Below are 14721 nucleotides of genomic sequence, written 5' to 3'. Positions count from 1 at the left end.
GTACTTTTAATCTTCATGGAACCCCAGGAAGACTAGCTGGCGTTTTGCGTCCGCTAATGGGGATCCAAAATAAAAACAAAACAAAACAAAACAAACACTTTTTTTTTATATGGCAAGTTATTTTTTCTGTTTTACTACAACTGTAGCCTACAGTCATGGCCTTTGAGGCACAAATATGTTTACAAGTTTTCTACAGACTTTCTGTTTGCACTTTTGTTATTGCACTAAAAATGTGCATTATTATTACAGTATGGATGTTCTGCTTTCTTTCTATTGTTTTATATTAATTTATACAATTTTAAGTTAAAGCAGGCTAAAAAAATTCACCACACCTGGGGTGAAAGCAATCGGGTTGGCCGGCCCTGCCGATGAGGTGTCCCTTATTTATTTTTCAGGGAGTTGGCAACCCTAGTTGCCACTCTCAACCACAACATCACAACCTGAAGTTTCTTTTTTTTGTTCAATGAATAATCTTTGAAGTTTAAACCCAATTGAGGGTACTGTGATGATACTCAGTGCTGTACTTCATTATTTGAATGTTAATCTAAAAATTGTGACGTGATTGTTGTGGGAGGGGATTGCAGTTTTGTTTCCCTCTTTTTGTCCATGTTTATTTCTGTCAAAGGTCTATGATATAATTCAAGAAAAGCTGGTTAAAACTGATAATTTGCAACTCATAACAGAGAATGTTATGAGTTGCAAATCATTTATATTTACATTTAACTTACATTTCTACAAACATCAACACCTGCAACACATTTTATAAAGTTGGTGCGAAAAAAAATGTAAAAAAGTTTGCAATGCTATTACAAAAAACAACATATATGCAAATATACCAAAAAAAGTTAGATTTGAGAGGTTCAGAAATATTAGAAGCAAGGATTAGGGCATTGGAACAGCAGCTGCATTGTAGGTGTGGCTATCATATCAGTAGTGGATAGTGATCAAGTTGAGAGCAGATTAATTATTATAAAGAAACCAAAAAATAAATACATAAACTGAAAGAAAATGGGCAAAGACATCAGTTTAGTCTTGCCTAGTTATCAGCTGAAGCAATCCATATGAGATCCCAATAACTGCATCACTGATCACACCTGACCACTCCTTTAAAACACCAGACATCTTTTCTTATCTTGTTTGCTATTTGAGTACATATACAACAAATAGTTTAAGTGTTAGAATGCTCTGGACTGACATTTGCAATTTACAAATGGATGGGTACTGGACTTTAATCCTAACGTTTTTCTAGCACACTCATTCAGAGGAATGTAGGGCTTCTTTGCACATCTCTTTAGCATGTACTTTCTGTTTCCACCGTGTAAAGTTTAACTAATGTGCACATGAAAATATGACAAATCAGATGTGCAAACATTTTAGTTCTTTTAATCACAACACTGATTTGTGGAAGAGTAGAGTAGTGCTATAGCACGCAGTGCCAGTCATCACCATTGACATGTATGAAGACCTTGAGTAATCAACATAAACAGGCATAGAGGAAGTGCAGTGCTTTGCTTTACATGCTTAATTTGACATGAGTCAGGCAGGAAAGTGGCAAATAGTAATTCCATTATCTCTTTTTGTTAAAGTAGGGGTAGGTGAAATACGTCACATATGTATGTAACCATTTTTACATATTCATATACCAAAATACAAATAGTACACAACAGGATACACAATGCAACATGTAGCTACCTTGTACTGCTGATATACACAATGAAGCAAGAAGCAATGCTGTGTGATGACATGATCCTAAATCTTATAAGGGTGAATGTCCCTATTATCTTCTGAGATGAGATATTATCTACTAGTAATTAAACAGTGCCTCATTAAAATTCTGAGGAGGAAATCACTCCACGGGCTCAGGGAGTTTTCAAATGATAGTCAGTAACAACAATTCATTGTTATATCCTTAACATGCATGTTTAAAATCTTTCAAACAAAAACAAATCAATATATATGAAAGATGAATTAACACCACCACCTTCTCTGAACCTGCATATTTAAAATTAATTGAGGAAAAGTTGAAAATGGTCCTGTTGTCTTTTGTTACAAAATGTAAAAGTCATATTTATTTTTCAAAATCAGAAAATAAACTGGAAGTGACGGATCACCCAACGTTTCAGGTTTTTCTGGATTTTCAGGGAGGGCCTTTCTTGTTTCAACAAGACGATACCAAAACCATATTCTACACTCAGTCTTGTGGTAAGGGCAGTTGTTGATTTCTCAACGCCTGGTACAGGCCATGGTTATCTCTCACCTTGACTACTGTCATGCCCTCCTGGCTAGTCTTCCAGGTTGTGATGCAAAACCTTTACAAACGGTCCAGAAGGCAGCAGAGCATATGGTTTTTAATGAACCTAAAGGGGCTCACGCCACTCCATTTGCTAATTAATCTGCATTGGCGGTCAGTGGTCACTCAAATCAGATTCAGATCACTTCTGATGTTCTACAGAGTGATATTTGGGTCAGCTCCCATCTACCTCAACACGGTCAGGTTAACACTCGAGGTTGTTTGTTGCACTCCTCACAGGAATGTTGTCCGGCAGGGCTATCCCTACCCTGGCTTCTGTTTGCCCTCTACACATCTTCATTGGGTCAAGTCAGAGGGGAAAGCATATACAGGAAATCAACAATCAGAACCAACACTAAACTTAGATGCACTACAGTGGCAGCGGTGGATGTTTGGAATAAATTAGATAGAGATTTGAAATTATATACAACTTTAACTTTATTTAAAAAAACATTGAAAAGAAGGATGATTTCCTTATATTAAATTAATGAGTGGCTTGATGTTGATTTGGGTATTTATTTAGTTGGTGATTTGCTTTGATTTTTTAAGGATGAAGGTAACATGTAGACTGCACCTTTGTTTTAAAAATCTTTTTTTATTTTTTGAGGAATGTTTGTTATCCCCACAGAGGCAATTTGTTTTATTGGCAGTCTTTCTCTTACTTTTTGCTTTTATTTAATTAATTTAATTAATCTTTTTGAGGGTAGGCAAATAATAAGCTTTGCTTCAGCCTACCCCTTTTTCGGTCTAGATGTTATTTGTTTATTTGTATACTGGAAACTTTTTTGTTAAGTTTTCTTTGAACAGTGTATTCGTTTTCTTGTTGACAGTTTTATTCTTGGTTTTTTATTTTTATTTTTTTGTGTCATGACCGAAAATAAACTAAACTAAACTAAAAAACTAAGTCCTCCACCTCATTGCACATCCTTCTCTATCTTCAGGAAGCTCTTTAAAGCATATCTTTTTCTTCTTCATCTTCTCTCCTAACTGCCTAACAGAATTAACTAAACCCACTCTCCTTTACACTTTTATATTCAAGGTGACAATTCAAGGCTGTCATTTTGATTGTATTTTCTGATTGTACTTCGTAATTGGCCTTTTTCTCTTAGAAATTGCCCTTTACCTTTGGCTTCATTATGTTCCTCTTTTTGGAAGCCGCTTTGGATTAAAACTGCTAAATACCATGAAATGGCAATAAGAGTCTGTGTGACATAATCCACATATCTCTTCCATTGAAAACACTTTCACTGTTGAGAAGCTGAAATATTCTTTATCAAGCAAGAGTGGGGAGGCATTTTGTTTTCAAAACTACAGACAGTAGTAATTCTCATACAAAATGCTTATGGTCTGTTGTTAGAAAAACACAATGTGATATAAAACAAAGGCAATCTTGCTTACACATTTTTGTAAATGTGCCAGTGTCAAATTAAAAATACATTTATTTTGAAAGATACATTTTGGTCACAACATTTGATATGTTGGTTGTTCTTAGTATTCAGAATTAAATATAGGCTTCAAATCTCTTGAAAATCACTGCTTTATGTTTTTTTATTTCAGTTTTACAGACACAGGATCTATGACTTGTTTAAAAATGAAATGATTTATAGTGCTGCCTTTTTCAGGATAAATACACAGCTACATTTGACCAATGGACAAGGGATAATAATGACAAATACCAAATACATGGTCTGTTGCATTATTTAAAAGACTGTTTTAGTCTCAGAAGAAGCCTGCGGCATTCTCCAAAGTAACTGGCTACCTGTAATCAGCACATAATGGAGTGGAAGACTCAACTCTTTTTGAGGTTGTATGTTAAGAACAATTGTTTCCATGAGCTAAAATGAATGGACCCTTGTATACTAAACAGAAACTGGGCTAATTGTTGCTCCCCTGCACACAGATCACACAGTGTTCAGCACACAGATGTAGTCTTTGACCAAAACTCAGTCTGATACATCTGGTCGGACTCTATAATTACCAGGAGCAAGGATGTGATATGGCAGCCCATAAAAGCCCAACAGCAGTCTCACTGACAGTGGACACAGTGGACAAAAGTCAGCAATGAAGTTGTAAGTTGCTCATTTGCTTCTTTGTGTTTCACAATTAAATGTAATTCAGCTCTTAGCTGTAATTAAATGTTGCAGTCAAGTTTGATTCTAATCATGATTTGTTACAGCTTCCTGCTTCGTCTGCTGCTGCTCCCATTTACAGCTGTGTTGGCAACAGCCCCAGTCAGAGGTACATTAAAGACTAATGATAACGTTTTGTTGTGATCTGTCTTTCCTTTCTTTAACATTTTTTTTCTTCTGTCTTTTCAAGCCCCAAGACAAAACGTGTTGTCATTTCTAAATGGTGAGAGCTGCGATAACTTGTTTGTGTGCGTATATTTGCAAAATTGTGCTATTTGAGGGTATAACAATGTATGTTAATTTCTATTAATACAGATGCATTTGGCACAACTACAGAAGAGCCTGCAAAAATATCAGGTATGTGATTTGAAATACACTCAAAGAGGTTTGATTTTAAAACGAAGTGGCAAATGATGTCCCATGCACACTGCCCACCTCATCAGATCCTCAAAGTGCTTTTGGTTCCCTTTCCAAGAAGCATGCCACAAGATGATAAATGAAGAACAGACCCATGGCCATATTGCAGTCTATTATTTACCATTATGTTTAGACAAGACAGTGATATGCATGTTTGACATGATCTGATTGCTCTCCACTGTGATTATCGATATGGACTTCTTCATGTCTGCAGCACAAGGAAATCCTCCAAGTCCAGTAAAAGAGCCAAATTCTGAAGGTGAATTTTTAATGATAAAAGAGCATTGATGTCAATTATACATACATTTATTAATCAATATCTATTGCTGATTGATTCATTATCTTATTCAATAAATTGTTGTTATTGCATTTGAAACTATAGCACCAAACAGCCATGGATTTTATTTGAAATAACACCAAGGGGGTTTTTACAGACTCGTCCGCAGCAACATCAGCAGAGAGTTTCCCCATAGATGGATTTCCAGGTAGATGGGTTTTATAGTTTATACAAATTAAGGTCAAATATTCCATTTTAAAAAGTAATAAAATTATATTACTATTTTTTATATTTCAGAGCCTTCAGGACCTGATAAAAATGGAGGTGAAAGCAGAGGTGAGGTACCATTTGTTTTAGTTTTTACAGGCTTTATGATCCACACAAAGCCTGTAAAGGTTCATGTGGATGTTATACTGTGTAGCAACATTTTCACCCTTCACAGATGCATCCGAAGACCTCGACAGCCATGAGATCATGGTTCCTTTTCCTTTGGGAAAAGAGCCTGCTTTATGGAGGAGGACAGCAAGAGGGAAAGGCGACACGCAGCTGGCGGATGTGACCGGCAGACCGTTCCAGGACCATGCACACCAGAAGCAAAGCCAGATTCAAGGGCAGCTCCAAGCAAACAGGGAGAAGACTGATCAGAATAGTGAGGAAGGAATGATGATCGAGGCTGAAAGTTGGAGACAAAGCAGCGATTTATCAAGACAGGCAACAGGAGTTCAAGGAATGAGTGGAGGGTTGGCCCCAGATCGAAGCAGGGAGACTCCAGATTGGGACAGTTTTGAGGACAAGGATGGCAGACTGCCTGTGATGGGCAAAATTACACACGAGGACTATGATGGTAAGAGAAAATCTTGTATCGCATAAGACACAAAATAATATTCCAGGAATAATGCACACTGTGAATGATCAAAGGTGACATCTTGCATGCTCTTACAGAAACCAGAGAACACATCAGCTCTGAATTCATTTGGTATGAACAGAGCTCCCTTCTTCAAAAGAATATTAAAAAATACTGATTAATGATGCATAGGGCTATTCAGAAAGATCTTCCATTTCTTGTGATCTTCTTTCTCCTTTTTGTTGTACTTTAACACCTCCAGAGCTCAGCATCTTATCTGTTCATCAGCCAAGAGCCGCCTGACGATCCGGGGAGGTGCGTTCCCTCGGCTTCTCAACAGTGTTTTCTGCACACATCTCTGACCTGATTTAAGAAGCAACTCAAGACATAGTCCTCAGTTCAGTTCTCAGGTTTTATCTGATTATCGGATGAATGTTGATGATCTGTTCTCAGCGAATATGTAACAGTTATTTTTCCTCTTATTATTTTTTTGCCATTTTTTCCTTGTAATGAGTCAGGGACCATCATCTGTTGACTCACTGGAAGCTGACTGACTGCTTCCAAATACACTTGCTTTCTGGAATTTTGTCAGCCAAATTTAGTGCCTAAGATAGATCTTTCTTTTTCTTTTGTAAGCTGATCATCCAACTAAATAAAATGTTTTGGTTAAAAGCTGTTTTGAGTGTATTAAAGTTTCCTCAAAGTGAGAACATGATCAGACTCTGTGAAGGGTTTTGAATCAGAAATGTCAGAAATCATTTTGAAATACTGTTTAGTTGATCATTTATTACACATTTTTACATTTTAAGACAGTTTAAGAGTAATAAAACATGAACACTTAGCAATAAACCCACTAAATAAAATATAAATCACCTTTATGCAAAATATTTACATATATACTGTGTATAATTACTCACGATTCCACTGCAGTATAAACTGCAAAGCAAGATCTGTGTTGAGGCTTTTTTGGCTTTATCTATTATCATACAGTACACTGAGTATGTAATTACAGATATAGTTAGGAACATTGCAGTTGTAGGTTCCTTTTTATAATGTCATTTCCTCATTTCCTAAAGTGTCGAAGCTCGCTGTATATATCTGACTGGACTCCATGTAACTCCTACAAAAAACAAGCAAACAAAAAAAAACAAACAGTTAAATATAGCAGCATAAATAATACCCAATTTACAAATCTTTTTGACATTTAATGTCTTTGTTTTCTAAAAAGCAGCAATAATGTACCTGGTACGGAGATTCTGTGACTTCTGTTGACATTTTTTTTGAAGATGATAAAGGTATACTCCTTCTACCTGTTTAAAATGGGAAAATCGTCCAAGTTATTTTCCACTTGTCAGATCACCAGCAGGCTCACTGTCAAGCTAGCAGAGTTACACATGCTCACCATCATGAGAGTCGCGTTCCCTCCTTCGCTTAGCAAAACAGAACACAGAGATGATGAGGAAGATGGTGAGGATAATATCGGAGGCAATAACTCCAATTACAGACCCCATGGTTATCTGGTAACAAGAATAACACTCTGGGGAAAAACAAGGGATTAAAAAAAAAAAACTCATCATCATATACCAGAGTTTCTCCGAAGCAAAACGTTTAGGAAATCTACATACCGGTACCTTGCTCTCCTTCTGAGACTGTGAAACAAAAAATAAAAAGGAATAAAAAAGGAAACATTAACTACTAGTCACTGCTAAAATTATTCTGTCAAAACCCATATGGGACTCACCAAATGATGAACTCACGATACAGACAGCACCAGACATCTTTTCAAAGTTGGTGTATCACTGAGGTGGAAGTGAGTGGGAGAGTCGTGTTGTTTCACCCAGAAAAGAGGCGCCGGAGGCCGGAGGGCAGCAGGGTTACAGGGGGACAAACATCCACAGGCAGCGTTAGTGGCGTGAAGGGCGGTTAGCGTACTGTGTGACTGTGAAGGGAGGAGGGACGAGAGGACGGAGCTCACTCATAAAAGGAGGAAGGAAACCATTTCTGTTTTTATCTTATATATTTCATATTCATCCCAGCATCGCTGGCCTCATCTGAAAAGGAAATCTCACTGTGTAGCCTACAAGTGACCTACTGGGTTTAGCCCCCATTTATTCACTGCATGACTTTATATTGTCTTGAGGTAAAATAAGAAGCTTTATATTATTGCTTTCCTCCAGCCAAATTTCTGCTAAGGTAAAAGCGATTGCATCTCAGTGTTGAGCATTTCCTTTGGCGTGTGGTTTAGCGCAGGCAGAGAGTTTACCACGGTCATTACTACCTATAAGCCTTTAACCACAGGTTTATCTCGAACAATGCTGTCGTGTCAGCAGAAGAAAAGCACACCTCCACAGTCTTTCTATTTTTCATCATCAAAGAGTTTTATACTGTTAAGAATCGTTCTAGATTCTCAGAGGATAAATCCAAAACTGCTGCACATTAAAATTTGGATCTGTTTAGCTCAATATTTAAAAAAATAATCTTCATTCATTCTTACTTTTATGATTTAAGTTTAAAACAAAAAAGAATAACTCTAAACCCTAAACCTTATCCATCCAACTTTAAATCCTTTGTTGATCATAAAACAACATAAGAAATAAAAATGTTTCCTTTTAAGTTCCACTAAGTACTCATGAAAATAGAAATGGTTTATTCTTGTATAAGTTTTGGATACAGTATCCACCAGAGGCTCCAGTAAGCCCCCGTGACTCTGAATAGGGCTGAAGTGAATATAGAAAATGAATGGATGGATGAATTTTTGGCATTCAACATTTAGATTTTTTTTTGTCATACATACAGCACCCTTTATAAATATTCTTACCTGTGCATAAAAAACAGTATGTGACCTGAAAGCTGCGATAAAAGAAGTTTTTTACTTTTGCAACACCAGTTTAGCCATTGTCTCTTATCAATATGCAGTTGAAAGGGTTATCAGATCTGATCTGGTCACCAGTGCCTGGCATTTCACTCAAATGTCAGTTTTGAACAATAACAATAAGATTATCTGATAAAAGGAAAAGAAAAACCACACAACATGAAGAATGTGCAAAGCTCGCAAGTAAGTGTTCCCTACACACACACACACACACACACACACACACACACACACACACACACACACACACACACAAAACCTAACCAGGTAACCCATTTTGTAAACATGCTGTAAATTCCGTTTGTTGATCTGCTTTTAGTTGCTGTCCAAAATTAATTATAAGATTTTGCTGATCACATTGTAGCATGAGATGGTTTGGGTTTCACATGCTCAGATTGTTGAATTGTTTCTCAAGGACAAAAGGTTTCAGAAAAGATGTGAAACGTTATTCTTGACTCAAGAATAATAATTTGCATCTTTTCTAAAATGTTTAAGAATGACCTCTTGTGCTGTTGTTGGTTTCTACACATGTATATTGCCAAGAATATACAATATTCTTGTGAATATGATCCATCCATCCATTTTCTATACCCGCTTTATCCTTTGCAGGGTCACGGGGGTCTGCTGGAGCCTATCCCAGCTCATTACAGGCGAGAGGCAGGGGTTCACCCTGGACAGGTCGCCACTCCATCTCAGGGCCACATATTCAGACAAACAACCACACACTCACACTCAGACCTACGGGCAATTTAAAATGATCAATTAACCTACTATGCATGTTTTTGGACTGCGGGAGGAAGCCGGCGTACCCGGAGGGAACCAACGCAAGCCCAGGGAGAACATGCAAACTCCACACAAAAAGACCCCCGCCAGGAGCCAGGGAGTTGAACCGGGAACCTTCTCGCTGTGAGGCAACAGTGCTGCCCTGAATATTAATAAATGTTATTTATCATATCATTTTTAAAAGTTATGTATCACATTATGCCATGTATGTTTCTTTTGAAAAGTGTTACAAGCATTATAAAGAAAAATCTCACTCTCTTAAAAGGGTTTTGTGATTTATTATTGCAGGTCTACTAAAAATGAAAGTGAAAACTTAAATTTCATTATCAACGCTTAAAAACTGGACAAAAGAAAAACAAAAAACAAAAGAAAGTGTATTCTTACATTTGACTTGACTTATATTCTTTTTCAGACAGTTTGAAACCAATATATTCTTTTTCTTGTCATATTTTATTTTATAAATTTTTTTTTACATTTCAATCCTGCAAGTTATTACAAAATAGTTGATACATGATACATGAAAGATAAAAACAACCTTGTGCATAAAACTATAAAATGATTCTCCCTTCCCCTACCCTCGGATTCAACCACACACACACACACACACACACACACACACACACACACACACACACACACACACACACACACACACACACACACACACACACACACACACACACACACACACACACACACACACACACACACGTGTGAATATACGTGTGAATTTTTTACAACATTCTGTTTTGTTTCAGATATTGCCTTTGTAGTTTGCCCGGACATTCATATACACTTTGTTAGCTGTGGAGAGATGAAAAAGAGACAAAGGAAATGTTACTTATAACAATAAACATGATAATAACATAGAAATAAGCACAGAAATAAGATTACAAGGAATGGGAGTGATATAGAGATAGTTATACTTTTGTACAAAGACACTCTTAGCAAAGCCACGTAAACAGCCTTAAAAAGAAAATCGCAGAGATGCTCTGTTCATGCAAAACTCATTTACGGTAAGCAACACTTGGGAGGTGTTGTGAGCTTATTGTCACCTCCTCGCTTTTTTTTCCGTTGTCTGAACTTGTGTGAATTCCCCCTTCATATCTGATTAGTTTCCGGTCGGTCTGTCTGTCTGTCTGCTCTTTGTGTTTCTTTTACACTGAGCTGACCTGGAATCAGACCCGTCCACCTTTTGTGAACTGTGGCTGCTTCTGTTAAACCTTAAACTGTATAAAAAGAACATTTAACCCTTAGAGCTCAATAAACAGTTTGGGGCCACACTTAGCAAATTTGTGTAGTAATAAATAGATAACCCCTTATATGGACATTGTGGGTGTTTACAGATCACACCTTCCAGTTTTACTTTTTTAATTTTCTATGTGTTGTCCTGCAAAAGTTATAATGAATTGTATATTTTGCATATATTTTAAAACAGAAGTTGCAATAATTGTGCAGAATTAACAAAATAGACCGTATTTCTGTTATTTTTGTTCATAAAAAGAAAAAGTAAGTGAACTTTGAACTATGATGTATTATTGACATTTATTGACAATAGACAATATATGTTTTAACAAAGTAATGGAAAAAAGAAGCATAAAAGCTCCGAGTTAAGGGCATTTAATCACTGACTATTGCAACCAACATGTAGGTTAAACCTGCAGACATTTTTCTGCTGGGAATTTCCTGTGATTACTAACCAGATACTTCTGTATTCTATTGTTATCCGTATGTTTTACCAGTTCCCTGAAAGCAATGTCAATGAGTCCACAAAGTGTATTTTTTAATGATCTCACTAGGATATTTTCAGCTAATGTCTGAGGCTTTTGTTCCATTCACTAGCTTTTTCTCAAATACATCAGACCTTTGACCCACTTTTTCCTCCCCTCATTCTGAATCTGAAGCTTTTGGGCCTCCTTTATACATCATATACACCAGGAGGTTTTATAAAATGTAACAAAAACTTGAATCTGTTATCCGTTGTGAAAATTACAGATTCAGGTTTTCAACCTTTTTTTTTTTTAAAAAAAAGAAAAAAGATACCAATACGAAACAAGATTTTGAATGTATTTGCTAACCAACAAATTCAGAATTTGATCCCAGAAACACACTCAGAACCTTTGGAGATGCAAGTAAAGATTTAAGGTCCTGGATTACAAAACATCATGGAAGTTACAATCAGCAGAACAACTAACTAACTAAATAAAGATGCAAAACTTAAAAGATCTAAGACTTTAAGCATCTGCAGCATCATGAAAAGATTCAGGACTGAAAAGTTCTCTATGAACAAGCTGATCTAATGGATGGGAAGACAGCGGACACAAGTCTTTGTTCCAGCTTGTTTTAGGAAGAACAGACATCAGGTTTGACCTGCCAAGGATGAATGCAACTATTGAGGCTATTATTTGTGACAGGTACAAAATAATACTTCTGTGACGGTATGAAGGGTGCGTAAGGTCCAGTTGCACGGGTGATTGAAGATGCTTTTCTTTGAAGTGCTTTCTTACAGTTCTTAGAACTACTAGAGAAAGTTCATCTTCTTATTTGTGTTTCTAGCACAAGACATGTGGCCAATTTTAATTCAGCTCCCTTTGCCGTAATTCCTTGAAACAGTGTGATTGACTGATTTAAGTGGTACAAGTGTAGAGAGTACGGCTGAACATGCGATCTTCTTAAACATACAAACACTTGATTATAGCATGTTCACAGCTTAATATGTGGAGGACTGGAGCAAGTACGAGGCTTATGACATCTCCTCAATGGCCACTCTCTCTTCAAACATTTTTTTTCTGAATATGTTGCTGCTGTCAAATTCTTGATTTGTTCATATTTTAAGTTTGACAGTGAAGATATTGAAAATATTTTTTCTTTTTTCTTGTGTCTCTAAAAGTTCAAGTTAAGTAGTTCAAGTCAGATTTAGGGTTTGTAATATGCTAAAAAATAAAATATGCTATCCAACATAAAAACATGACTTAGCTCAGTGCACAAAACCTTACCATTATTTATCTTCTGACGCTTCATGGCACACCGGTAGGTGACAACAATGATGATGAGGGTCAGGAGCACATCTACACAGATGATGCCTGCTATTGTACCCGGTTCAATTCTGTAGCAAGGCGTAGTTTGATCTGGCAAACACAGAAGGAGACAAAGTGACAAAACAAGAGTAGGATGTGACACAAACCAGGCATAACTGGAAAAAATGATTCAACAGATTTGAAGTTCTCTGATTTAACTTTTCCATTGTTCATCTTTTCAATCTGTTAGTATAACATAACAAGAACAAATGAAATGAGTCTGATTTCAGAGTTGTGGTTCTTAGGCTACATACCTGTGAGTGCCACAGCCAGGTCTAAGTGAAAGAAAAGAAACACACACACACAAAACTGAATACATCAGAACTGACATTGTTTTTGGTTTGTTGGTTGCATCTGCGTGCAAAATTTCCATCATGCAAAACGTTGGTGGTTTCATCTTCCTGTGTAAGACCACTCTAATGGCGGTTTGGGGAGGAGCAGCAAAAACAGGCAAAGAAAAAGATACTTACTGCTGATAAAAAGTAAAGCAATGATGAACAATGTTTTGTATGCCATTGCTTTACAAGTCCACTCAGTTATGTGCCCTCTGAAAGACAAGGAGAGACAGACGTCATGTACAGTTCCACGTTCTTGTCCAATCTTTTTTTTCAAATTGTGTATGATATAAACTTTTAATTTGAATCATGTAAAATCTTTAAGAAATTTAAGCCTTGACCCATTTTCATTTGCACAAATTAACAAACAAAGCCTGTTTCAAAATGAGCCAGGCGTTACAGCGGGGGGGAAATTGGAGACAAAAAAAAGAGAGAGAGATAGAGAAAAAAAGATTAAAAGAAAACGGAAAACTACTACTTAAACGATAGAGAAAATGTCTAATATTTCCTGAGGTGTAAAGCAAAGATTGAACTAGGAACTGCATAATATGACAAACAGTCTGTTTAGCTGTAGCACATGTTTGACTTTGGTTTTATTTCATATTTATCTTAAACAACATTCAAAAACATTTTACAGATTCTTAACAGAAATTAGGAAGAGAAAGTGATGGCGAGTCAAGATCCTCGTACCTGTTCTGCTTGAGGTCATCTGCCTTCTGCAATCTGAAAAAAAAGGATGCATGCTGGTACTTTTCACTTTTGAGAGGTGACGTAGCCTTTTGAGACTTCCTCTTCTGGGCTGAAACACAAGAACAGGTACTGTTTTGATTTAGCTGTTTTTCTTCACAGATGGTTTGATTGTGACAAAGAAAGTAAAGATTGTCAGATAAGGAAGTACATTTTAATATCCATATGCATACCTGTCAAGTTTTGGATTTAAAAATAAGGAACATTTTCCGCTGTCCCACCAGCCCAACCAAAGTCCAGTATCCCTTACATTTTAAGACAGGTTTACAAGAAATCTAAAATAACTACCTGTCAACCACTTACAATCTACAATTATGTGCTCAGAATCTGATAGGCCTACCTTTGTTGATACTGAAATGCTGTGGACATTCCTATGTATGCAATTCCTATAATAGAACCTAAATAAAAACACAAAGGGGAATTAAAGCACACTTATTTATTTTAAATATTTCAGTTTATATACACATTGATTATCTTCAAGTGAAACATTTACATTTTCTTTTAATTTGTCATTTTCACTCATACGGCTCTCTGGTATTGACTGATGACACAGACGCATGTTTCTGTCTCCAGCTGCTGCTGCTGACAGACATCAGTCCTTCCCCGTGAGAGACACTGAAATCGCAGTTACACATCTTTCAGAACTCCTCTTAAGGAAAGTAAATTTGCCATCCCATTTTTAGAGATATTTACACGAAATCTTTGCTTTTTTGGGGAGAAAAGCCTTCTCTCTCGTTACATCCATCCATTTCTCTTGATTTTGTTGTTCCGAGTTTGCTCCATGGTTTGCTCCCGTTGTTGCCACTAATCTCGCGAGAGCTCTCACCCAGGCTACAGCAAGTGGCAGTTCTCGCAAGGCCAGTGACAATTCAGTTTGGAGAGGCACAGGAATGCTTTTCTAAAATTATATTATAATACGGGAAATTTACGGGAAAATATTAATACGGGAG

The 14721-nt window shown here is 36.7% G+C and overlaps 3 protein-coding genes across 4 annotated transcripts; 1 reads left to right on the top strand and 2 right to left on the bottom strand.

The window, feature by feature from the left end:
• The first annotated feature begins 4339 nt into the window (after positions 1-4339).
• Positions 4340-6592, top strand: LOC133440961 (uncharacterized). Its single transcript, XM_061718310.1, has 10 exons — positions 4340-4359; positions 4467-4528; positions 4610-4642; positions 4735-4776; positions 5051-5095; positions 5271-5321; positions 5411-5449; positions 5556-5957; positions 6056-6089; positions 6220-6592. Coding segments are annotated over exons 1-10 (717 nt in total). The 5' UTR covers positions 4340-4351; the 3' UTR covers positions 6221-6592.
• A 150-nt stretch (positions 6593-6742) lies between these two features.
• tyrobp (transmembrane immune signaling adaptor TYROBP) lies at positions 6743-8551 on the bottom strand. Of its 2 annotated transcripts, none has more exons than XM_061718308.1 (5): positions 7699-8551; positions 7583-7606; positions 7360-7494; positions 7200-7267; positions 6743-7077 (listed from the first exon to the last, which is right to left on the bottom strand). In XM_061718308.1, exons 1-5 carry the CDS (start codon positions 7733-7735, stop codon positions 7021-7023), a joined length of 321 nt encoding a protein of 106 aa, XP_061574292.1. In that variant the 5' UTR covers positions 7736-8551; the 3' UTR covers positions 6743-7020. The 2 variants fall into 2 exon arrangements, with proteins under 2 accessions (XP_061574292.1, XP_061574293.1); XM_061718309.1 differs by having other exon boundaries at positions 7589-7606.
• A 1343-nt stretch (positions 8552-9894) lies between these two features.
• On the bottom strand, positions 9895-13799 carry hcst (hematopoietic cell signal transducer). Its single transcript, XM_061718306.1, has 5 exons — positions 13715-13799; positions 13160-13236; positions 12944-12964; positions 12609-12740; positions 9895-10416 (listed from the first exon to the last, which is right to left on the bottom strand). The coding sequence occupies exons 2-5, from the start codon at positions 13203-13205 to the stop codon at positions 10367-10369; spliced, it is 249 nt and encodes an 82-aa protein (XP_061574290.1). The 5' UTR covers positions 13206-13236; positions 13715-13799; the 3' UTR covers positions 9895-10366.
• Positions 13800-14721: the final 922 nt, after the last annotated feature.

Source organism: Cololabis saira, chromosome 3 (assembly GCF_033807715.1).
Source record: "Cololabis saira isolate AMF1-May2022 chromosome 3, fColSai1.1, whole genome shotgun sequence".
NCBI classification, from domain to species: Eukaryota; Metazoa; Chordata; class Actinopteri; order Beloniformes; family Belonidae; genus Cololabis; species Cololabis saira.
Note: the sequence above shows the minus strand (reverse complement) of the source record. Positions and strands in the feature narration are given on the sequence as shown.